At 55.8% G+C, this 23622-nt stretch overlaps 1 protein-coding gene across 2 annotated transcripts in view; it reads left to right on the top strand.

Annotated features, from left to right (window-relative positions):
• The window catches only part of PPP2R2B (protein phosphatase 2 regulatory subunit Bbeta), a 113633-nt gene that overhangs the window by 30695 nt on the left and 59316 nt on the right, over positions 1-23622 (top strand). Inside the window, exon 1 of one of the 2 annotated variants that reach the window (XM_082006110.1) lies at positions 4063-4288. The exons of the other annotated variant lie outside the window; for it this stretch is intronic. Coding sequence (XP_081862236.1) covers positions 4219-4288 — 70 coding nt within the window. The 5' untranslated portion in view covers positions 4063-4218. Of the gene's footprint in view, positions 1-4062; positions 4289-23622 lie in introns of those variants that run through there. 2 annotated transcript variants of the gene reach the window in all.

The raw sequence follows: 23622 nt of genomic DNA, 5'->3' as shown, positions 1-23622 counted from the left end.
TCACTTTATGAAGTAATGATTGGCACGACGAATGTCATGGATTCTAAACAATTCACATATGCATTAAAATGCACTGTCGAGAAAGATGGTGTTTCTCTTTCAAACATACGCAATTAAATATTTATCCCCGTTGCAATCTCCTCTAGGCACAGTCAGTGCCTCTTCCCAGCACCCCCGCGCCCACCACGTGCCGGGTTCCTCGGGGAGTGTCTGCGACGCTCCAAAGCAGCGTCAGCTCCGGTGCTCACCAAGAGCGGTGTGGAGAGACCACCCACCTCACTGTGCCCTCTGGTGTGTCTGTTTCCATAAAACACGGACCACGGCGTGCGGGGAGGCTGCGCAGCAACTCGGTCTTCAGGAGCCATTTTCCTCCACGTGGCAACAGCTCGAAGACGCTGCAGGGTGGGAGCGCGTCCTGCTCCCAGGGAGCGTTTCCCCGTCCTGCCCCGGAGCAGGAGGACGTTCCACCTGCGTGGAGGGGCAGAGCACGGGCAGCAGCGTCCGCCCACGGCCTCAGGCAGCCGTGCTGCCCACACGTGCCCTGCGGCTGGGGCAGAGCGGAGGGGCCACGGGGACGCCCGCTGCCAGCCCCATCCCCGAATCCGGGCAGCGGAGCCGTGTGCACGTGTTGTCACCGGAGCGTCTCCACACAGGTTGACCTCCCGGCGGCGTCCAGCAGGTTGGCACCTCAGTGGCGACACTGCGCTGATGATCAGTTAGTCGATAGAAATCATTCTTAGAAGTTTAAATGAAATGTTGTTGTCTAATAATATATTTAACAGTTAAAAAAAGGAGGGTAGCGTTCTAACCCAGACCCGTAATTAGGAAAATAGATCTAGTGCTCATGGATGTGAAGGTAAAATAAATGAGGTGAAGGAAGTTTTGTGCTGAGCATAAAATCGGAGGTTTGATTCAATTATTATTAACGCACTGCTTAGGTCCCACAGAAACCTGTGCACAGGGGCTCTTAAACCTACTCTAATTGAAGCAAAAATCAATGGAGTGGAAAGTGTCCTGGCTCTTCAGGAGATGTCAAAGTATATAACATGGTAGACACCTGGGGGTTTGGGAAACAGTGACAGCTATAAGCTGACCTTTGGCGAATTTAATCTGCAAATGGATTCCTGCTTAGGACAGCTAATGCTTTTAGTTATTGTAAAGGCTCATTCCTGGATTTTGAAAAGCTAGGAATAAATGGATTTCATGATGCAGCTCCTATGCGCATTGCATAACAAACAGGTGGCTTGTGGATGTGTTTAAATGATACGGTGTACTGAAAAACTTTGCAGGACTTATGAATACAGGATTATAATTCATGCACAATGGGGACAATATTTCTTCTAGTTAATAAAGGGGAAAGGCCCTTATTAAAATGGAAATACCCTGAAGATGGAGCCTGCTGAAAAGAAAGGGAAGGAGGGCGCTGAGTTCTGTTTATGTTTCTGAAATAATATTCATAAGCATTGCAGGGGCTTGTTACTCAGCTGGGCATTGCCTTTTGACTGAGCCTCGCCACCTGAGAGCTGAAGGGAGGATGTGATATGGTAACATTTGCTTACTAAAAGTCTATTTTTCTTTTCTGGAGTTGGGGTTGTTTAAGCTAGCTTGCTCCTGTGTCTAACACGGCATACACAAGTGCACACCTGCAGGCAAACGCACATCCTGGGCAGAGGTCATCTGATTCCTGGGTGGTTTGTTTTGGTTTAACCTTTCCTTTCCCTCTCTCTTTTCCTGCGGGAGGTCGGTCCTTGCCTGCCCTTTGCAGACAGGAAGCACGCCGGTGTCGGTCCACTTGCCCAGAGCCAGCAGCAGTTCCGAGTCCTCCGGTGCCGTGTTCGGGTCCGGTCCCCCGCGCTGCAGCGCGTACAAGGAGCTACTGGCAACACAAAAGTTATTTTTAAAGCCTGATGTTACTGCTGTGACTCTGGCCTGCAGGAGAGCTTTGGTAAGCACATCTCTGCGCTTTGCCATGAAACCGTGGCCAGGTCTTGTGTCTTGTCCCAGTGGGTGAATTCAGGCTAACCTGTGGGTCTCACCCACTGCAAACGAGAGCAGTGTTTGCTTAACTTAAACATGTGCCTGGTGATTATAGCAGGGAACTTACATTCCAGAATAATTCAGTGAAGGCTTTGGGCATGGAGACTTCAGGCTCATGCCTGTCTGACGAATGCCTCTGGCTTGTCACATTAGTAATCCCCATATTAATGAATGGCCTGTGATGTGATGTGATGTGATGTGATGTGATGTGATGTGATGTGATGTGATGTGATGTGATGTGATGTGATTGACTGACAAATCCTTGAAGTTATACATAGGTGTGAGTAAGTGCCAGAGTTCTCCAAGGTGCAGCTGTACGTTGCCTTATATCAACCCCCACGTGACAGCATGTCAGAAAGTGTCCTGGGGAGGCAGGCAGCCGAGAGCCTGGGAATTCACCTTCCCTCACAAGGTCACGACATGAGGCAGAAAGAGCTTTTCCTCTCTCTTGCCTCTCGCCTGAGAGGAGCCACACGCTCCTCCAAAAGGCGTGCGGTGGTGTGGCAGTGGCATGGAGCGCCCTGTCCACAAGACGTGCATACCGGACGTACTGGAGTCCTTGAGCCTTCTTGCTCAGAGATGCGATCTCCCGCACTTCCCCTGAAAAAAGCGGCTCTCAGGGAGGCAGTGTGATCTCAGCAGAGTAATAGCTTAGGCTGTAAAATCTTGCACCTTCCCAATGAGATTTTAATTATCATACTACAGTCAGGAGAGGAAATTGAGGTGCAGCACACCACTGTATTTACAATGTTATCCAGCATCTTTGTCCATTCCCTCTGCACCCCTTATTTCCCCTCTGGTCCCAGTAACAGTAGGGTTCCCTGGTGATGTGCCACAGCTGCTGTGCCGTGTCAGAGCTGCGCTCTGCTGAGGCGGGCGCCGAGCTCCACGGTTTCTGTGGCTGACCCCTGCCCTGCGCTGTGGGGGGCTCGAGGGGCGCTGGGCCCACTGTGGTGGTGAGTGGGCACGCAGTGCAGAGGTGCCATGGGGCCTGTGCCTGTGTGTGCCCAGCTCCTCTGCTGCACTCAGCAGTGCCCAGCACCGATGACGTTCCTGGCCAGAGCGAGGGCTCTGCCGCTACCGAGGGTGCTGCCAAGGCGGGTCTGGATGGTGGGACAGGGGTGTGCCATGGGGTGCAGGCCTGAGTTGGACCCCAGGCTGTGTCTGTGCACCCATTTCCCTTCAGCAGCCACCTGGGTAGAGCAGAGCGGGGGGCAGGGGTGACACTGTGGGTTGGTTATGGTGCTGGCATGAGAGCATGGAGTCGTGCCCGTCCCTCCGCACTGCTGCCCAGGGCGCACATCGCTGCCTGACTGGAGCCGTCTTGTGTCCTGACGCTGTAGTTGGGTTTTATCTCCAGCTTCAGGTACAAGAACTCACAGAAGGGGAGCTGGGGGAACTTGCCCCCATGAGTTTCTTCCCTGTGTCTGCCAGTGGCTCAGTCAGTGCCAAGGCTTATTTCTTCCTGGACTATATCAAGACACAAAACCCTCCCACAGAATAGTTGTTTCCCCTTGGTCTGCACCAGATGACAGGTCCAGAGCACAGCCTGTCCTTTCAGATATGTGCCCTGAAAAGGAGATCCCTCCCGTCCTCCATAGCCCCTGTGCTCCTGCTCTTCGCTGAATGTCACCGATCCCCCTACCCGCACAGACCTTCGCTGCCGTAAGCCACCGAGCATCCCTACCCGCTTCCACAGCTGAGACGGGGCGACCGCGGGTGAGGCACCCACGGGCACCCACCTCCTTATCACTGCTGGCACGGCTGCCCCCATGGCCCTTGCTGCATCCCCTGTCCCAGGACACCCGGCGTTTACATGCTGTGGCTCTTCTTCTGCCAAAAATGGGCCTGGTGTCAGACCCCGGCTGTGTTCTTGTGTTTTGGGGCGGGCGGGTCAGGGAGCAGCACTCCTTCAGGCCCGAGCTTCCCCGGGGCAGGGGCAGCGCCGCGCTCCGCCCGCCCGGGACGCGCCGTGCCCGACGGGGCGGGCGGAGCGCGGCGGCGCCGAGCCGTGCCGTGCCGAGCCGTGCCGTATGGGAGGAGCCAGCGGGCTCCACCGCCCCTGCGCCCCCCCACCGCCGCCGCATTTCGCGGCCGGCCGCCGCGGAGCAGGGCGCGGGGGGGGGATGATGGATCCGCGGCTGCGGCTGCTGACGCCCCGCGCCCGCCAGCCCGCCGTCAATGGAGGAGGACGTTGAGACCCGCAAGATCAGCAGCAGTTTCCTGCGAGACCACAGCTATGCCACGGAAGGTGAGCGACTGCCGTGGGGGCGGCAACGGCCCCGGCTCGCCCGCAGCAGGTGGGAGCCGCCCCGCGCCGGCCCCCGCATCCGCCCGCCTCGCCCCGTATCTTCCCCCGCGGCTCCCCGCGCCTCGGGCCGCGCTGGCGGGGCCGCTGCTGGGGCCGGGCCCCGCTCCCCACCGGGCCGCGCCGGGCAGTCCCGCGGCGGCCGGGGCCGGGGGCGGTGCGGGGGTCCCGGGGCGCCGGCTGCGCCGTGCGGCTGCCCCGCGCCGGTGACTCAGCAGCGCCGGTCCTGCGGGCTCCGCGCCGCCCTCCCGCCGGGGTGGGCTTGCGGGGGTCCGGCCGCCCGCACGCTGGAGCCGCCGCGCTCAGCCAGGCTTGTCCCCGAGGGCCGCCCGCGGCAGCGCCCGGCCGCGCAGGCCGGTCCCCCTGCGGAGCCGCAGCGGGTCGGGGCCGAGCCCCCAGCCCCGCCCGCCCCCTCCGGGTGGGCCCCGCGCCTTCGCCCGTCGCTGGGCGCCTCAGACGCCCGGGGCGGCCGGCGGGAGCGGGGAGAGCGCAGGCCCGCCCGCCGCAGCGGAGCCCGCGGGCCGGGGCCGGGGCCGGGGCCGGGCGCTGCGGGCGGCTGCCGCGCTCCCTGGGAGCTGGGGGGCTGCGGGCGGCCGCGGTTTGAAAACGTGCTTCATTAGCTGTGGCTGCGTTAGTGGCTTCCGCAGGTAGCCGGTGACTAGCTGTGTTCGCTAGGTTAGGAAATATGGCAAATACTGGTGCAATTCCTGTTACAGAAATTAAACAGTTCTCCCAGGACTATTTTTCCTGCAAGCCTCTGCAGGAATAAACACGTTTTCTGACTTGTGTGTTGCAGAGGCGAGGAGATGCCAGAACTGTTAGGCATGCATAATGTCATAGCCCCGGCTAAGCTTAGGGTGCATTTGAACACGATTTCGCGTAATGGCTCGGGAGTGGAGGAGACGGTGTGGCCATGTTCGGTTCAGGCGTCGGGAAGCGAGCGGCAGCCTGCACATGATGCTGCTGCCTGCCACAAAGCGGAGGTGGCGATGGAGGGATGGGGACAGGGCAGCGGCTCTGCTCTCCTGCCAGAGCTGAAGAGCTGTCGACTTGACGTCGGCTCCGTCACAACCTCCTTTTGCTCCCTTATCTCAGGAGGAAAACGCAGCCGATGTAAAGCAAAACCAAATCTCCCCATCCCTCCCAGTAGCACTGACCCCTTGCATGAAACTTCAAAAAACAGACCCCACACCAGAGAGTCTGAACAGGCTTATTAATAGCTTAATTAATAGCTGAAGAGGCTTTCTCTCACTGTTCATTCTCCTAAGGCTCTAGAGGAAGCCAACATAGCACCAGACTTTGGGAATTTTATGACTCTAGCACATGGTGAAAGGAGAGTTTATCTAGCGGGAAAATCTTTGGCTTAATGCAGTAATGGAAAGCTTTGGTTGCCTGGTGAGACACAGAAAACGATTGTCTGCAAGTTCGTGTTGCTTGTGTGTGGCTGAAATGCAAGTGCTTGGCGTTGACAGCACCCAGAGGCAGGGCAGGTGATGCCCCAGTGCACCCCCGGCTCCGCTGCTCCCGTCGGCGTGTCTCACGCCGTGGGGCTGGGCGGCGGACAGGCACACGCTGGCTTCTTTGCAGCCAGTTTGCCAGGACAGGGGTGGAGGGACGTTTCTGCTGGGAGGAATGGTGTGAGGTGCTTCCCGGAGGGTGGTGCAGCCAGGATGGGGCTGAGCTCCTGTACTTACCACGTCCCCTGGCTCGCATCACCTTCTGCTGTGGTCCATGGAAGGATGAATTTGCCGTTGCTGCATTATAAAGGCAGCTGCAGCAGCCAGCAAATAAAAAATGGGAAGGTAGCTGCCCTGTCATGACCTGCTGAGAGCTCTGTTTTCCTGGTCGGGAAGGATGGAGCATTGGGATGAGCCAGCATTGATTCAGCCGGGGGTCTACGGATTTTCCAGCCTGAGGTTTCAATGATAAGATGCAGTTTGTATAGAGTAATCTGCTGTGAATTTCCCCAAGCTGTAAGCTGGCTTTTTCGGAGAAGCGTTTGCGTTGTACTAGAAAACTATAGGAAACGTCTCCATAGAAGTGAAAGAGCCAGAAGTAGGTGACCGACTGAGCCAGGGTGATCCCGTTGCTGTGGCAGGACTGGCGGAGGTACATGAGAGTGTTTAATGGCTGTGTATCAGCTGGGAGTTTCTCTTTGACTTGTGCTGTTCAGGACTTCTGATTCTCTGTGCACTTGTTCTGCTAGAGGCAGGCTGAACGTACTTTGAAGTGGTAGTTCTTGCTAGTGTGGGAAAAAATTAAGGAACATCATTCAGTTCTATTTTTTTTCTACATGTGAAAGCAGCATATGCCTAAACCGATGTGGTTGGTAACCTGCCTTCTGTTTAAAAAAAAATATAAGTCCTTCTGAAGTCTGTTCAGAAGGGAAAGACTTGCTTTGGAAATGAAGGTGTGTCTGGTGTGTCAGCTGGGGGAACAAATGGGGTTATGTACAGTGGTTTGAAGTGGTGGTGTCACCTAAATAGGTCTGGTACTTTTATGCAAATACAGGCTGAGGATGGTATTTCAAAAGCACACACTTGAATGCCTTGTTCTTGCCCGGTGCTCAGAAGTACTGCTAATGAAGGAAACGCAGCCATTGTGCTAATTCGACTTTAGTTGCCAGGGGATATGAAGTTGCTGAGATGCAGCGCACACCCCCGGGGTGGTGCCGCAGAGCTCGCTGCTGCGCACGGAGCTGGGCGCGCTGCTCAGGGTGATGCCAGCCAGGTTGTTCACGGGCTCAGGTGTCACCGCGCTGCCCCAGAACAGCAGGTCTCATGTGAAAAATGTTCAGAAAATAGGCTTGGTTTGTTCTGCTGCATAAATCCGTCTTCATTCACAATTCTGCTGAGCGCCCAGTCAAAAGTAGGACAAATAGAGACTCTATGAATACAAACAAACCGTTTGAGTAGCTTCCATTTTTGGATGTGCTTGCTAGAGATGTTGAAGGGCCCCCCACCCCCCCCAAACTTGGCCCATTTCCAGTAGCTTGCCCCAAAACATCCATCTCCTGAAGTCTTCAAGCTGTGGGTGTGACTTTTTTTGTGTAGCATTGCTGTCTGCCTGGCAAGTCTCTCAGTCCTCTTGGTGGCTTATGGTTGGGTAAATCCCTCCAAACAAAGGAGAATGGCATGAACGCCCCTCTCTATGCTCCCTGCCCTGATGAGTGACAGTCATGACCGAGCCCGTGTGCTCAGCGGGTTCGGGTGGGACGGGAGTGGTGGCTGGCATGGCTCAGCCCTGCTGGACAACGCCGAAGGAATGAGGGTGTGTCATGTCTGTAGACACCCGCTCTGTTGCAGGGCAGGGTCTTCGAGAGAGGAGGGAAGCTGAGCACCGTGTTAGCCTGCGGGAGGTGGGTATGGCGGCAGGGCTGGCTTGGGGCCGGCACCAGGCTGGTGCTGCTGGTCCACCACCTGCAAGCTTGGCTGGGAGCACGGCCGCTGTGCACGTCCCCCCTTGGCGGGGACGGGATTCTCCACTCCAGCTCTGTCCCTACTGCCTTCTGATGCTGCAGGATGTCCTGGGCTCCACGCAGAGAGCCTGCAAAGCTTGGCACTGCAATGGCCACGATCGGGTGACCCTTTTGCATGGAGATTTATGCCTTCCCGCTGGTTTGGTACAACGGACAGGAAGATCTCATGGGGCGTGATGGGTGCCCTGTGCCCCAGGCGCCGCGGAGCTGCTCTGGGAAGGGCTGCGCCTGCCCTGCGGCAGGCACCGGGAGGGGTCTCTGGGTGAGGTGCGTGTTTCGGGGTGTGTGCTGCAGCTGGAAATGTTGTGCAAATGCCCCAGACCCGGTGATGGCTGTAGGAGGTGCAGGTGTGGGTGCTTCCCGGGCACCCATGGTTCCCAGGAAAGCACTTGGAGGAGGAGCAGTGGTCTGGCCGCTCAGGGGAGGTGGCCATGCTTGTGCTGTTGGAGGAGAACCCTTGGGAGGACCGTTGACCCATGGCCATGGTGTGGGCCTGCTGTGGGGCCAGCCGTGTCTTGGGGCCATCCTGGCCCCCTGCAGTGGCATGTCCCTGACTCCCACTGGCTCTGCCAAGGGAGCGTCCCCGTCACGGGGTGCGGGGCTGACCCTGCTGAGGCTGTGTGGCCTCGGGGACGCGCCGTCTGCTGCTGGATGGGAAGGCCATGACACCCTGCAGCCGCTACCCGGCCACCGCACAGCTGCTCCCCATGCACCCCTTTTCCTGGGGCACCGTCTGGTGCCCCAGCGAGTCTTTAATCTCCTTGAGGAGCGTTTCCCCAACTGAATAGATTTTGCTGTTGAGAAATCTATCGTTAAGCCTTCATTTCCTCTTCCTAGTTTAATCTTGTTACTTCCAGCTGTAACCCCCTTGGTCTCTCAGTCATTCCCATCCCACCTTTATCCCTGCCCTGCCATCGTGCTGCGGGAAGGAGCTCGGATGCCGCTCCTCCTCCACGCCGACACCGGGGACATGGCCGTGCGAGTCCCGCACCAGCACCTCGGCAGGGCCTTTGGGTACCCGGAGCTGTGGGATGCGTGAGCAGCCTCCTTGTGTGGCAGAGGAGAAGTTCAGGCTCTTTTGTTCTGTTTGGGGAGAGAGAAGCAATCCATGCGACTAAAACCTGCCCGGCTGGTCACCAATTTCCGCGGGTAGCTGGGAGTGTTTCTGCTGCCCGGGGGCTTCCCCATCCCTCCCTCTGCCTGCCCCGTATGGCCCCGCAGCCCGCCCAGGCCTTCTGCGGGGAGCATGCTCCTGCCTGCTCCTCACACAGGCAGAGTTTGGGGAAAAGCCCGGAGCTGTGCATAACCCGCAGCTGAGGTGGTGCTGGGCTGTGTCCCTAAAAGCTTTTTCACTTTACGGGTCAGTTTGCCAAGAGCTCTCTGTGGCAGTGACGGTGACTTTTTTTAAAATCTACGTGTAGTCCCCAGAAAAGGATGAAGTGAGGTGTTTTCCCCCAGTGCGTCCAGGGAGAGCTGTTGGGGTATTTTTGTTGTTGCGAATGATGCGAGTTGCTGTTTGGGGATCATCTGGATTGGGATTTAATTAATCCGGGAACCTCCTTGAATTTGTTGTTTTATCGCATAAGTACTTTTGATTATGAAACACAGCCCCATTCTTTATGTTTTTTATTTATATACATGCACTATGTTTAGACCTCCTTTCCTCTCCCTGAGCCTGTGCTCCAGCTGGGTCGGCAGGACCCACAGACACATCTCCTTCTGTCTAATCCGGGGATCACTGCGAGGAGAGCAGTGTAACTCAGCCGTTTGGAGTGCACTGCGTCAAAGCCGACTTGGGCATACTTTAATCCAGGGATTAATGAGAAAATAGACGTGCCTGGGGACTCTGTAATCTAGGGATTACTGAGAGGACTGGGGGCAGGTAATGGTGCGACTCTGACCCACTGCAGATGGGCCGTGAGAGCGCCTGGCCACTGGTGATGGCATCTGTGGGGCTCACAGCCCTCTGCGGGGGAGAGGGCTCAGCGTCCCCCGCCTTCCCTGTCTCCGTGCGAGGCCCAGGTCGGGACCTGCTCCCATTCTGACGCTGGGGAACGCGGGGTCACTCCCAGCAGGCCGCGACAGCAGCGTGGAGTGGACGGGCGTTAAAACCCAGCGTTGCCCCAGTCCCTGTTGCTGGGGGGGGGGTCTGTCTGCTCGGGGGCCCGGCTGCCCCGGGTTGAAACCCAGCACCAGTCTCTCCCTCGAGCCTGGGGCAGGCTGCGGGCTCTCGCACGGCGAGCCGCAGGGTGCCGGCACAGGACAGCCCGATCCTCGGGTTTCCACATGGGATTGTGGGACTCGGTGAAGCGGTGGCAGAGGCCCCAGGGGTAGCTCAGCAGCTCTCCCCATGCCCCTCCTGTCCTGTCCCCTCTGTGCCTACCCCCGTTTTGCGCCTCCCCTTGGGCCTGCTTGCTCCTCAGCCAGCTCCCACGGTGATGCCTGGTCTCTCTGACCGCTGGTGTCTCATCAGGGGCTCGCTGGGCGCTTGGGGTGATCTTTCCAGCTCAGAGCAGCCTTGTTGTGCTTGTGCTGCCAGCTGCGAGGAGCCTGGCAGGTGATGCGAAGCGTTTTGCACTCCCGCTCTGCCCTGAGCCACTGGTGTGCGCGTGGGGCTGCGTGTCGTGGCAGGGGTCTCCTTTGGGCCACGCGGGGCAGAGGCACAGGGAGCTCCGGTGGGAAGACTTCTGAAGGTCCGTCGGAGCAGCAGTCGCGCGAAGGGGAGCAGGCTTGGCAAACTCCCACAGGATGGGACCCTTGAGATCTTTCAGCATCTGCAAGAAGAGACTGGACAGTGTTGTGAAAGCTGTCAAGCTAAACGAAACACAGAGAGACCACCTCCGGCTCAGGAGGCCCCTGAGCTGAACGTTGTTAGGGGTGGGAATATTAGTGGAAACACATTACGTGGTTGCCGTTTGTGTGCTTCTCCTGTTGTCCGCTGGAGCCGGGATAGCGGGCTGGATGTGCTTTTGATTTGACCCAGAATGGCCTGGGCAAGGTTCTTGTGGTCCCTTGTGTGAACAGGAGTCTGCAGGGCTCTGCCAAACTCCTAACACCTCCTCCCGAAAGAGCTGGCGAGATCCTGTGCCTGGCAAGTCGCGGTAGGACTTAATGGCAAATGCTGTGGCAGACCAGGTCATCACCAGCTACCCTGAGCTCTGGGAGTTAGAGCAGAGGCGTACCCGTGCCAGGGGCCTTCGTGGTGCCCAGCTGTGGGAATAAAGATTCCTGGAAGAGATCCTTTAGGAGTGTAAGTCCCAGCTGCTGGAGTTGCTGGAGATGCCACTGATGTGGGCTGGACTCCCGTAAGTGCCGTGAGAGGTGTGTGCCGGCTGGCGCAGAGGTGAGACCTGCGGAGCTGCGCACACGTAGCAGAGCTGAGGCGCGTTGACGTGGCAGGATGCTGATCAGGCAGGTTAAAAATAGCAGCTGCTTCCTCCCTGCTCCTCCTGATCTCGGCTGTGCGGCTGTGACCGGGAGCTGGAAGCACTTACACCGATGTGCTGAGCAGGCACAAAGCCCCAGCTGCAGCTGGGGCCGGCGCAGAGCTCGGGTACCGCAGGGAGCGTGGTGGGCAGTGCCGCACAGGCACCCACCACCACGGGGACAGAGCGGGGATTCGGGGCAGTCGGCAGTAGCGGAGCTGCTGCACGGCAGGTCTGTCTGGAGCTGGTGGGTAAATGCCAGAACACCCACAGACTTGTCTTGGCATCTCTGCATAGTGCTGCCGTGACTCCCGGGTACCCGGCAGCCCCGTGCAGTGGCACCTGAGCTCCTCGCAGCCGTCCTAAAGTCTCCGTGAGGGAGGGGACTGGCGGCTGGGGCACCAGGGCAGAGCGACCCTGGGATGGGCCCGCGCACGCCGCGCCTGGCCCCAGCGCTCCTGGGAAGGGTGAGGTGCAACCATGGCCATCCTGCCGCAGCGCCTGGGCGCTGGAGCCCAGATGTGGAGACACTCGGCGCGTTGTTTGTACGTTGTCAGAGACGCTGTGCACAGCTTGCATCCCTGCCGCCCCCCCAATAAAGGCGCAATTGAGCCGTTGGAGTCAATGTCTCCATTCAGAGCCGTTGTTCCAGCACCAGTTGCTATTTTTCTCCTGATGGGTGATTTCTTGAGAGGAAGCATTTGAAGGGTGTTTGAGCATTTTGTTTTCCTGTAGCAGCTGCAGTCACGGAAGGAGCGGGGAATGGTACTGCTGCTCTTGCACCGTGCTGCTGGCCTTTGAATCGCTGCATAAGCGCAGGCAGGAGTTACCGGTTTTGACCTTGCTTGGCATGGCGGTGCGCAAAGGCAGTCCTGGGCGCCGTTGTTGTCCTTGACATCCTCGTGTCGTTCCCCATCAGGTTTGCAGTTGCACCCAGCAGTTAGCCGAGTTGGGATGATTTTTTGCTCTTTGCTCAACAATGGAATACGGCAGACAGCTCCTGACCTGAACGAGCTGCAGCCCCTCTGCCTGCGAGGCGCAGTGTGGGCGAGTGGAGTAAGGCGTCAGGCAGGTGAAACAATCTGAGGTAGCACCCTTCATAACTGCTTTGCATTTTTGTTGAGGCTTTTCTATAACCTGGGTGTTTTCCATGAGCAACGCAGACTTTACGCTTTCCCTATGTCAAGTTCAAGCCTGTCCTAAGCTCTTTGGTCCTCTGAATCCATCTGTTGGCACGGTGTTGGCCCATCTCAGACCCGGGCTTCTGTCGCAAGTGCCCGCGCTGCCTGGTGGAGGAGCGTGTTCCCTGTCCCTGCTCGCGCTGGAGGGTGCCCTGGGAAGTTGCCCATGCCTCGTCTCGAGGGTGGAGGGTCTGCCGAATTCATGAGAGGAGCCGCTTGGCCCCCGCCCGGAGCCCAGCCAGGCGTGTGTGAAGCAAACCCCAAAGCGGCCACCCCTCCTCGGTGTCATACCCACTCGGGTCAGCACGAGACCTCCCGAGAAGTGCTTGGCCTGGGGTTTTGGAGGTGGAGCAGCCCTGGAGCTGCCCGCTGAGGGGTGGCCCACGGTATTTCTGTTGCCTTTTAGCATGCAGCGAACGCAAGTGACGGTTGGCGGGAGGGATGGATGGGGCTCCGACCCCCAGGCTGTTTCTGCACGGGAGGTGACGCTTGGGAGCGGGAGGCCCTTTGTGGTACAGCGGGTCCCGGGACCAGGCAGGTGCTGTGCAATGTGTGTGGGTTTTCTGTTTTGCTTTGGTTTTCAGTCTTTAACTGCTTAAGCCTCCTGCAGTCAAGCCCTCGACGCAGCTTCAGCTCACTTTGTTTCGGCGATGATGTAGTAGTTTGAGGTGCGGTATGTGCCTTGGGAAGAAAGGAAAATGCCAAACAAGTTACAAGCTTTTTACTGCAGCCTGGTGGGGGGCTGCAGGAGCGAGTCCAGGCAGCAGGGCTGGGGGAGAGAGCAGAGAGTCGTTTCCAGGCGGATGGTCTATCCAGAAAGATCCTGCCTCTGTTGCGATGCTGTTTGTCTGCATTGCACAGAATTGTTCTGCAGCCTTTTTGTTTCCTTTAAAAAACGTTTCCTCGCTTGCTCGTGTGCAGCGAGTCAGCTGTTCAAGAGCATGCGACGGACCGTCTCTCCTAATGCCGTGCTAAAGCAGATCCTGTGAATGGAAAGGTAACTGAAATAGCAACCAGAAACCAAAATAGACAACTAATCTCACATTTCGATCTTCTCTGTCCTGCATTTCAGTTGATTCCCTAGTGCAGTCATAAAACACGACCATTATCTCAGCTTCCCGAGTATGCAAACAAATTGCTGTGATTTTCCTACCCTTGGATCAGGCCGTATCCATATTCTCTGAATAACAATAAAACGTTAATGGAGATAAAGACTGTTATCTCCCTCATGTCTATTTTGTCATTGGAATAACAACTTTAAATGTTAAGAGTGCTGATATTTATAGATGCCAAGCCTGTTCAGCAAAAATAAATCATGTTCCATAGTGCACATTACCATTTATTGCTGCTGTATTATCTGAAGCCAGAGTGGGTGTTAACCCTGTGATAACATCCTCAAAGGGGATTTTAAATAATTCTGTAGTTTAATTTAAAAATTCTGTTGGCTGCCTGGTTTGATCTGCAACTCATTTTAGTGCAGGGGAATCGAAGTGGAAACTATCCAAAATGCTGATGACGAGCTCCCCAAGAAGTACGGCAATGGGAGAAGCCCTGGATCCCGAAACAGCCACCGTTTCAGCTGCAGCTTCAGTGAGCCCAGCCCCACACACGTGGCTTCCCGAATATGCTTTTTGCCAAAGTTTTGTAGACTTTGGAAGACCACTGTTTTTTTAAACTTCATCTTGGTGTTCTCACTCTCGATATAAAGGTCCTCAGTGACATACACATTGATAGCAAGATAAATGTGTTTCAGTTGTTATTTAACAGCCATGGCCCTGCAGTCAGCGCCTCTTTGGGCATCACCCTGCCCTCGCCCAGCCCTGGCACTCCGACCCCCTCGGGGATGGAGCAATGCCCCGCGGTGACAGCCAGCTTCAGACCGGCACGTCGTGCTCCGGGTGCCTCTTGGCCAGCCCCCAGCCGCGTCACGGCGCTGGTGCTGCCTGCCTCGCCGGGATCCTGCCCGCGTGCCGCTGCGTCACCGGGCCTCCCGAAAGGAGCAGTGCAGCCTTGGCGGTGAGTCATTAGGCGTTTCCTTGCAGTCCCTTTGTAGCTCCATGAGTAAGGGAAAAGCAACCTGACCGGTGGAAAGCAACCTGTCTGACCAGCACGGGCGCTGGACCAAACGTTGAGTGCCAGCTATTGACAGTGCGTTTCTGCCGCCAGTCTCATAACCACAGCCCATGAGCAGCGTTGGCTGGGATGACGGATTGCCTCGCTTGCAGGCTGAGTAAATTTTACCTCGTGGGAAGGGGCGGGAGGTCAGGGGAGCACGGGGGAGCCAGTCCTTCCACCTTGCCTGGTTCGCAGTGCACGCTGATGAATCTGTCTCGCCGCAGAGCTCAGACTGATGGGCGCCAGATGCCTACCGGCGCGGGGGGAGGCTGTGGCTTGTTTAACACCTGGCTCCTACCCATTAAACTTGCTCAGATGCACGGTGCAGAACATTAAGTGCTTGTACTCTGGCGTTCGTGGTGCAGCTCCCGCAAAAGACTACTGCCAGGCATTTCGGGGGCACGGCAGCCCCATGGAAAATGGCTTGAGAGCGGCGATGTGCAGGTGTGGGGCTGTTTGGCCAGCATGAAACTGCCTGCAAGAAAATGAGCTTTGCTTCCTTGGGGGCCCTGCGCTGTTGCTGCCTGACGTGGTGTCCCGAAAGTCGGGTGCATGGCGTGACCCTCAACGCAGGAGGGGGTACCAATGGCGGCTGTCCCACCGTACACTTGCCCAGACGGGCCGTGTGCCTGCTGCTTGGAGACCCAGCTCCCTCTTCACCCGGTTTCGTCACCATCCTTCTTTCTGGGTGCTTAGGAGTCTACTGCGAGGTCGCGCTGCTGGTGTCCAGCTCTGGCTATTATGCCGGTTTAAATCTTGTAATAAAACTGGGATAGGGCAGTGAACAGCCCAGATGCCCTTTCAGCCCTTCCCGCATGTCCCCAGCTCCCTTCTGTGGGGCTCAGAGAATTTCTTTCTCTTTAGCTGCTCTATTTTAAGGGAAGTGCTTCATGAGGTTCTGTCGTAACGTACTGTTGTGGGTCCTAGGTGCAGATAACTGGGCTGTACAGCTCTGATGAGCTCATGAATGTCAGGATGAGAGCTCTGCACTGAGAAAATGAGGCACACTTGATGTTTCCCGAGCAAGCAAAACAGCTCTCGTGACCGTTCTTTGTTCCACTGAGACAACAAGGTTGTCCGCAGGAGGGGGAAGGTTGTTACCCAACCACCTGCAGCAGGAGATGGTCTTAAGCAGAATGTTTTAGTGGGGTGCATAATTCACATGAGATGTAACAAAAAGGAGCTAAACACTTCACACGTTTAATCTGAATTTTCTGAACACTTACAGGCAGATACATAAAAGTTTAATTCCTTCCCGAACCTACGTGTATCAACCAATTTCCACCTCTCTGGCAGGTAGAGGAAGCCTCTGTTATGAGCAGATTATTTCATGACTCCTGACTCAGGACCCTTGCACTTGCTGTTTTGGAGCAGGAGATGCGGCCTGCTGCCGGAGGTTGGACGTCGGCAGAGGCGGAAGCTGCCTGTGGCAAGCTGTCTGTGGAAACGTGCATCTGTGTGGGATCGGGGGAATGGAAGAGGGGAATTAGAGAGGTGGTTTCTGCGAGCCGTCCCTCACAATCCCTAAATAAACTTGGCCTTGGTTGCAGCAGGCTGTCACACCCTTAATTATAATAACAGCATGAGCAGTGTTGCTTTGTAACTGGTTCCCCACTGAAGGTTTCTGGCTAGCCGCGGTGGTATGCCAGATGTCTGCTTGCCGTTGCCTCTGGTTGCGAAGATCGGTTCAGGGGTAACGCTCGCAGCTGGAGGATACAGACAATGCAGGTATCCCAGCGTGGCTCGGTTTGTTTGCCTGGTTTCTTGGCAGAGGCCAGAGTCCCGTTGCACAGGCCCATCGAAATCTTTGCAAGCGTCTCTGCAGTAATTACCTTCTGCAGAAATTCGTTACGTTAGAAGACGCTGGCGTGAATGAGGATCTGCACAGCTCCAAACAGTGGCGTACGGCTGAGTGTTGGCTAAGTTCTGGAGAAGGTGTTGTCTCTCCACGCCTGACTTCGTTGTGATCTCAGGGCTTTGGGTTCGTGCAGGCCAGCGTGATTTCAGCCTGCTGAGACGCGGCCACGTGCGGAGGAGCGCGGCTGGAGTCCTGCAGCGGTGGGGTGCTGGCCGCCCCGGCAATGCCTGTGGGGCCCCGGCGTTCTGCTGGGCTGGAAAACATGCTGGACGATGCCCTGAGCCTGTGATTTTTGCATCTGCTGTGCTCTGTGTTGGACTAGCAAGCGGCCCCGGGCTGGGCGGCGGGGAGAGCTGGAGGCACAGCCGCTGTGAGGGGTCTCCGGACTGTTGCTAGCAGGCACGTTAGGCTGCGTGTGAGTGGGAAAGCCAGCGAGAAGCCACCTCGCAGCCAGCCTGGCCCAGCAGCGGGCGGGCTGTCACGCTGCTGGTGCCCCGAAGGTATCTACTGGTTTGTCACATCCAGCAAAGTGCAGCTGGAAGCCCCTCTCCCCCCATGCCAGCTAGTTTCCCTGTAGCCAGAGCATTTTGGTTATGGATCCTGTTTCACGCTGTTGTTTGACACCTTGAGGTAATATTTTCTTGAGGAGTCCTGCAAAATACAGCAGCTTGGTGTTACTGATGAAGCATCTACAACTAGTGACAGGTTGTTAAGCTTTTTTTCAGCAATGGAAGTCACGAAGAAGCATCCTTTATTTAGTCATTGGGTATAAAAATAAAGTCAAAGGTCAATCCTTGCGGCACTAACTGGTTTAATTTGCCCAGGATTGTGTTCACGATGCCACGCAGAGATCACCTCGTAGCCAGGGCTGTCCCCGGTGTCAGTGGAGCCGGAACCATTTCTCCCTGCAGGTCTCGAGATGGTCAGAGTTCAGTGTTCACTGCCGGTGCGATGCCCATCAGGTGGCAATACTCTCTGCTGGGAGACTGGTATGGGGATCCAGCCCAAGTCGGGCACTTGGGAATCTGCATCCAGCTGTAATGTCGCCGCGACGATAGTAGCTCCTGGTTCTCATCCAGCATTCCTTCACTAGTGGGTCTCAAAGCACTTCATAAATGAGATGAGGCTTCTTGCTTGTATTTTACTGATGTATTTACTGATTCTTACCCATTAGTGCACTCCCAGGCTAGGCACTGTTCTTGGCGACACTGCTTTGAAGCTAGAGCTGAAGTCTGCAGTGTTACCTTGTCTGTACGGGGCTCTTAGGAGGAGACAATGAAGTCTTGTCGCGTTTGGGCATTTGATCTAACATAAGAACTTTCTAATTAGGATGTTTATGAGTTAATCACATGTGACACTTTGTTTGCTCCCTGCTGCAAGCCTGAGATGTGTGTGAGGATGTGGGGAAGTGGATCATCCTTTTTTTGGCTTTGTGTCACCCTAATGCATTATCTCCATCTGGTTGTCTCCTCCCCCCTCGTGTCCCTCAGCTGGAAGTGAGTGTGTACCAGTGGCTATTAATAGCTGAATCCTGCAACAGTCTGCTCTTGCAGATGGGATTCTCAGCTTCTGAAGCCTAAAACTCATTACCAATAAAGCAGGATGCTGTCTGGTCCTTAATACAGTTAGGCTTGCTATAAGCTAGGTTCTCGGGGCCAAACACCGCCCTCAGTTTCTGTGTGAAGGTTGCCCATTAGTGTCCTGGATCGCCACCAGCACGTCCCCTTGTCACTCACGTAGCCGATGATACGGACGCAGCCGCAGTGCTTCGTCACCGGCACTGCCTGCCTGTTAAATACAGACGAGAGATCCTGGTGCCGACGCCTCTGGCTGTGCAGTCCTGATGTCCCGTGTGGTTTACAGCACCGGGGTGGGAGAGTTACTGCTATACAGTTATTGCTCAAGGACGCCGGCAATTGAGGGCTTTGACTTGCCGCCTTTCCTACCATCTCCTTGACCGGCTAAAACCAGTCGAAGTGCAAGTCGCCCTCCTTGCATGAGGGTTTTCTACGTGGCAGGTAGAAGCCATCGCTTCCTTTCTGACGGGGGTGGAGGCAGAAGGACAGAGGAATATTCACAAGCATTTCTGGGACCTGCTTGCTCAAGGGACAAGCGACCGCGAACCCAACAGCCCGCACAGCGAAAGGCAGGTGGTTGTGTCTTCAGTTGCCACCTCGCGTACCCGTGTGCTTGGCTGCACACGCATATGCTTCTCATCACCGCTAGTAAACCTGGTCCTGCTTGCTGGGCTTGGCACTTGTGAGGAGAAAGAGAGAGAAAAGGCGAACAGCCTTGACGTGGGAGCGGTTGGGAGGGTGTGTGGGGTGGACAGGCTGTGTTAAGTGTACTTAACACAGTGAAGCAGGTAGAATTGCTGTGAGACCGTCCGGCTGGGTGCGCAGCCGCGGGCGGTGCTGGGCGGCCTCGCGAGGGGCGCGCAGAGGGCATGGCGGGACAGCAGTGCCATCTCCGTTTCAAACGCCAGTGGCTTATAATGCAACAAGCTCAAAGCTGTGGGCTTCTGTGTTTATCTTTGCTCTGCTTGGAGTCTTGGGAACTCTAGTTAATTTTATTCCACAAATTGTGTTTTGCCTTGTCTTTCTATAACTGTTGTCGATCTGTTGCTAAAGTTACAAACTCGTACCATTATCCTATAGATCATTCATGGATTCATCGCTTGAATTTCACACCTCCCTGAGCTGCTCAGGAGCCTGGAGGACATCCTCGCCCCAGTTGCACAAAGGCACCTCCATCACTGTTCCTTCTCAGGGGGCTCTGGCCCACCCAAGACAGTGGTGAACGTCTCCTCAACTGACCTGATGACAGGATTAGGCTGCTTGCCTCCATGGCACCGACAAGTGGAGCGAACGAAGACGTGACTCTGTACTCAACATCTACAGCTAGGGACTGTCCTCAGCGTCTATGGCTAGGACCTGTCCTCACATCAACCACCAGGCAGAACCCCAACCCCCCTCCTCTTCCTTTGTTCATTTGCAAAACAGAAAAAATGGGATTTCCCTGCCCGGCATATAACAAGTTCAAGGTCCCAGTACAACAGTCCTGAGCTGCAAAGACAGAAGAAATGGGGCTTTCATGAACATGTTCCTTAAAGTTGTTCTAGAAAAACACAGAAAAATATCTGAAACCTATGGAAATCCTTCCTGAAGGGGAGTCGTAAACTTTGCAAAGTAACTGATAATGCATATTGCAACAGGATATCACCTACTGGGCCTGCGAGCTGCGCAGAGTTTCTGTGGTGTAATATTCATTGCAAACAGAAATAGCTCAAAACACAAATGTGATCCAGGCAGAAGATAAAAAGTCAATTTGGGGTTTGGGCAGCTGTTCCGCAGGGGTTAATGTGTCTAATCCCAGGCTGAGAACTGAGAATTTTGCTAAAATTTCTGCTCTGTCTTCTCAAACGGCAACCTGTAGATTTTACTACTTTCCCAGCCAATATAGCAAGCTCATCTTCTGTCATGTGTTCGAATAAAATCTTCTGTAGATCCGGGAACAACATCCACCAAAGTGAATTTCGTTTTGAAATGAATCGCAGAGGGCCGGCTGAGCCCCTCGCCCGTGTTTGATTCGGCAAAACCTCCCAGCGTGGAGCTTGTGCGAAGCCTCCGCATTTGGGCGAAGCCTCGGGGTCTGAGGGGCGACGGCCACCCGGGCGAGGCCGTGGCTGGGGCACTCAGGGCTCGAGCATGGCGGGCTGTGTCGCACCGCCGGCCCTCACCCCTCATCCACCAGCTCAAGCCCCTGCCTTTGCCTTGGTGGCCGCGCCTGCTGGCGTGAGAGCTGGTGCCTGTGGTGACCCCATGGCGCGGGGTGAGCGGGTGGCGCGGTGGGGACCAGGGGAGCCCGGCCCCAGAGCCTGAACTGCGGGGCACGGGGGGCTGGCCCCATGTCCCTGCCTGGCAGCCATGGGGAGAAGCGGCAGGTGGGAGTGGGCAGAGGAGGCAGGAGATGCAATCGCACCTCGCCGGCAGAGCTCGCCACACGCCCAGATTGCGGCGTCTCGGTGTCATGTGTGTGCTGGCCGGCGTGGTAGGGCGGTGGCGGCCGGGCCGGGCTCCAGCCCTGCGGGACTGTGGCGGTGCTGGCTGCGCCGTTCGTCCTGCCGAGCGCCCGGCCGGCCCGCAGAGCGGCAGACGCCGGCCCCTGCGGCTGGAGCGTTGTTTAAAGCGAGCGCTCCAGGCTTGCGGAGGTCGGGCTGCGTCCTCCCGGTTTACGCATCGGACGTTCTCAGAGGGGCCAGGTCCTGTCCCGGCAGAAGGGTGGGGGCAGTTTCTGTTGCTGGGGGCTCCTGCACCGCACCTTACTCTTGCCCTTTCCCGTCGCTCCTGCCCGCCCTCTCCCAGCTCTCCAGCCCCTCGCGCGGCAGGCGCATCCAGCGAGGGACCTGCGACGACGAGGTGAGTGGAGAGCGGCGCGGGGTGAGCGGAGAGCTAGCTCCTTCAGGGGTGCGGGGAGGGACTCTGCACAGAGCCGCGTTTAGAGAGAAAATGCCGGAAATTGCTCCAAATTGTGCTCATGTCTGGGGGAGCACAATTGGGAACCAGTGAGGCCTTGGAGTTTTATTCTTAAAGGCTTTGTTTCTTTAATTAAGAGAGAGCTCTGCTCTCTCTTAAGAGAGAAACCTGCCGTTAAAACTGCGAGGTTGTTTTTAGATTCATTTCACCTCTCCCTGCGCTTTTTGAAGGGAGGCATCGTCCCAGAGGCGCCGTGTCCCCATCGGGCCTGCGGTCCTGCCCCGCCTCGGCGCTCGCTGGGGGTGGCGAAGCATCCTGCCCAAAGCCTTCGGCGTGTCCGCACGCTGTGGCTTGGCCACGGGGAGCGCTTACCGCGGTGGCGTGGCCAGCGCCGCTCTCCGCCAGGGCCACCGCGGCTGCCCGCGCTGCTTCGTGCCCTTTACGTTCGGGAGGTAATGGTGCAGTTAGGCTGAAGAATGTGTAGGCGTTCGCTTGGCCGGCTAGAAACGGTCATCGTAGCTCCGGACAGGAGACGTGCCCGGGTTTGAAGTGCCGCTGTACAGCTGAATTCCTGACTTTTGTGGCACTTTGTCCTCTATCTTTCGAGAGCTACTGCCTCACCAAACCTCTTTCTTTCCGTGCAATCTGTTTCTGACAATGTGCGAAGTTACTGACAAGGTGAGGAAATCTGGTGGACTAGGATTTGCCAGAAAAAGAAGGCTTTTTTCCTCTGCATATGCAGTCTCAGGCCTTCGAATGAAACCACCCCCCCTGCAAAGCCAGTGTGCCGATGCACGGTGTACCCGGTTCAGAGTGGTGGCTGCAGGCAGCGACCACCGACCGGGCTGGTGGTCTCGTAGCCCACGGGTCCAGTGGCACCTTCTCAGGGCACGTGCAGAGATGTGAGTGGTATTTAACACGAGGAAAATACGCTGTGGTGTCGTCCCTGCGAGTTCTCCTCCATCGGGTGTCGGGTACCAAGCCTTCTGCCTGGTTGGGGTAAACCTGCAGCAATTTTATCACCTGGAAAGACAAGTCATTTCCGTGCTGTTTTACAACGTTGGTCTTGAGACGCATCTGTTTTATATCAGCCTGGCGTCTGGGAGCTTCGTGTCCTGGTAGGTGGTACGGGCAGGAGTCACTGCGGTGTTCAGGGCTGGCCGCGCAGATGCACCTGCGGGAGTTCGCGCTAACGTGGACTTCGCAAATGCTTTGCCATCTACTGATGGACTCGACTTCCTCGGTGAGGTTAGCGTGAGAGAAGACACATTCAGATTCATTAAACGGGAAGACACTCCCAATGGATGATGGTAGTAACTCACCCAGATGAAGCTTTTGGGAATGGTTTGTTGGGAGAAGTTTGTTCGTCTTGGCAGAGTGCTTGGAAAGACTTTAATTCTGCAAAGTCAATGTCTGGTTTTAGGTGGTGTTTATTCTCGGCTGTTCTGTTGCCTTCGGTTGTCCTTGCAGGGATGCCTTTCGGGGAGGCAGGGCTGAAGCGCGGGGCCGCGCTGTGGGCGCCTGGGGCTGCGGGTCGCCCAGCCCTGGCCAGCCCAGCCCTCCGGGGGGTGCGGGGGCGGCTCCATCCCCGGGCCCTTGCAACAGAAACAGGGGCTGCGTTGCCCCTGTGCGGCTTTAACAGCCTCTTTGCCTGTCAGTACATTAAAATAGGAGCTTGTTTTAACCATTGCACTCGGTTATCTCCAGTGTGAGAATGCTAGTAGACGGCTTGGTTAAACTGTCAGATTTAGTTTTTGTTATGCTCTTGGCAGTGCTATTTGGAGGCTGGAAGTCTATTTTAGATATGTTTAATTACAGTTTTTTCTTGCTTAGCGAATAGCTGCTGGTACAATTATTAACCTGTAGTGAAAAACGTTAAAGCAGATGGGAAATATTCAAGGCATTCTTTTGTCCCATCCCTCTCCAAAAGATGGGGAAAACAGTATTTATATTTATATTTATCGGCAAGCGTTGTTTTCTGGCTAGCAGGGTTTGCAAGCAGTTTACTGTGTGCGTTTCTTTTACTTTCCAACAGCCATCGATTTTTGCAGCGTTGCAATTAGAAAACAAGAAACCTATAAAATGATGTTATTCCTGTATTTTAAAATGGAGTTTCAGTCTCCTGCTGTCTTTTTATCGGTTTCCCCCTTTCCAGCCCTGCTGAATGTTGCTTGAGTCAGCATGTTGTAATTGGCCTGTGGAGACCCAGGTCTTGCTGGTATCACTTAAAACCCAAACAGCTTTGCTACAATTTCACCATTCTTGGGCTTCCCAGGTAATAGAAAACGCGCACACTCCTGAGCGGCTTCTAGTGCAGCTGTATTGACGGGGAGCACTTGGCTAATCACTTCCTGTAATTAAATTCTTCACTAGGAATAAAGTTAATCTTCTTGGAGCATGTAAAACCTGACCTGCAGCCTGAGCAGGCAGAAACACTGTTGTTTATAGGCACCTTTATCCAAGTGTAAAGGGTTTGTTCCCAAACCAGAAGCAATTAGTATAATTAAATATTCCTTGTCCTGCGCCAAGGATATATAATAATAAACTGTAACTGATACGGCAGCTTTCCGCTAAAGATTTCATAGATTTTTCAAGGTCGGAAGGGACTGTTTTGCCTGTTCACTTTGACCTCTGGTAAGACACAGCTCTGCTCAAGCCCCATCCGATGGGGTCATCAGCTCTGCTTGTCAGAGTGCTTGGCACTGATGCAGCGGGCTTGTTGGTTTTTTAATTTTTTTAGATTAA

The sequence above is a fragment of the Phaethon aethereus genome (assembly GCF_964289735.1).
Source record: "Phaethon aethereus genome assembly, chromosome: 14".
Classification (NCBI taxonomy): Eukaryota; Metazoa; Chordata; class Aves; order Phaethontiformes; family Phaethontidae; genus Phaethon; species Phaethon aethereus.
This window is presented reverse-complemented; position numbering and strand designations above follow the sequence as displayed.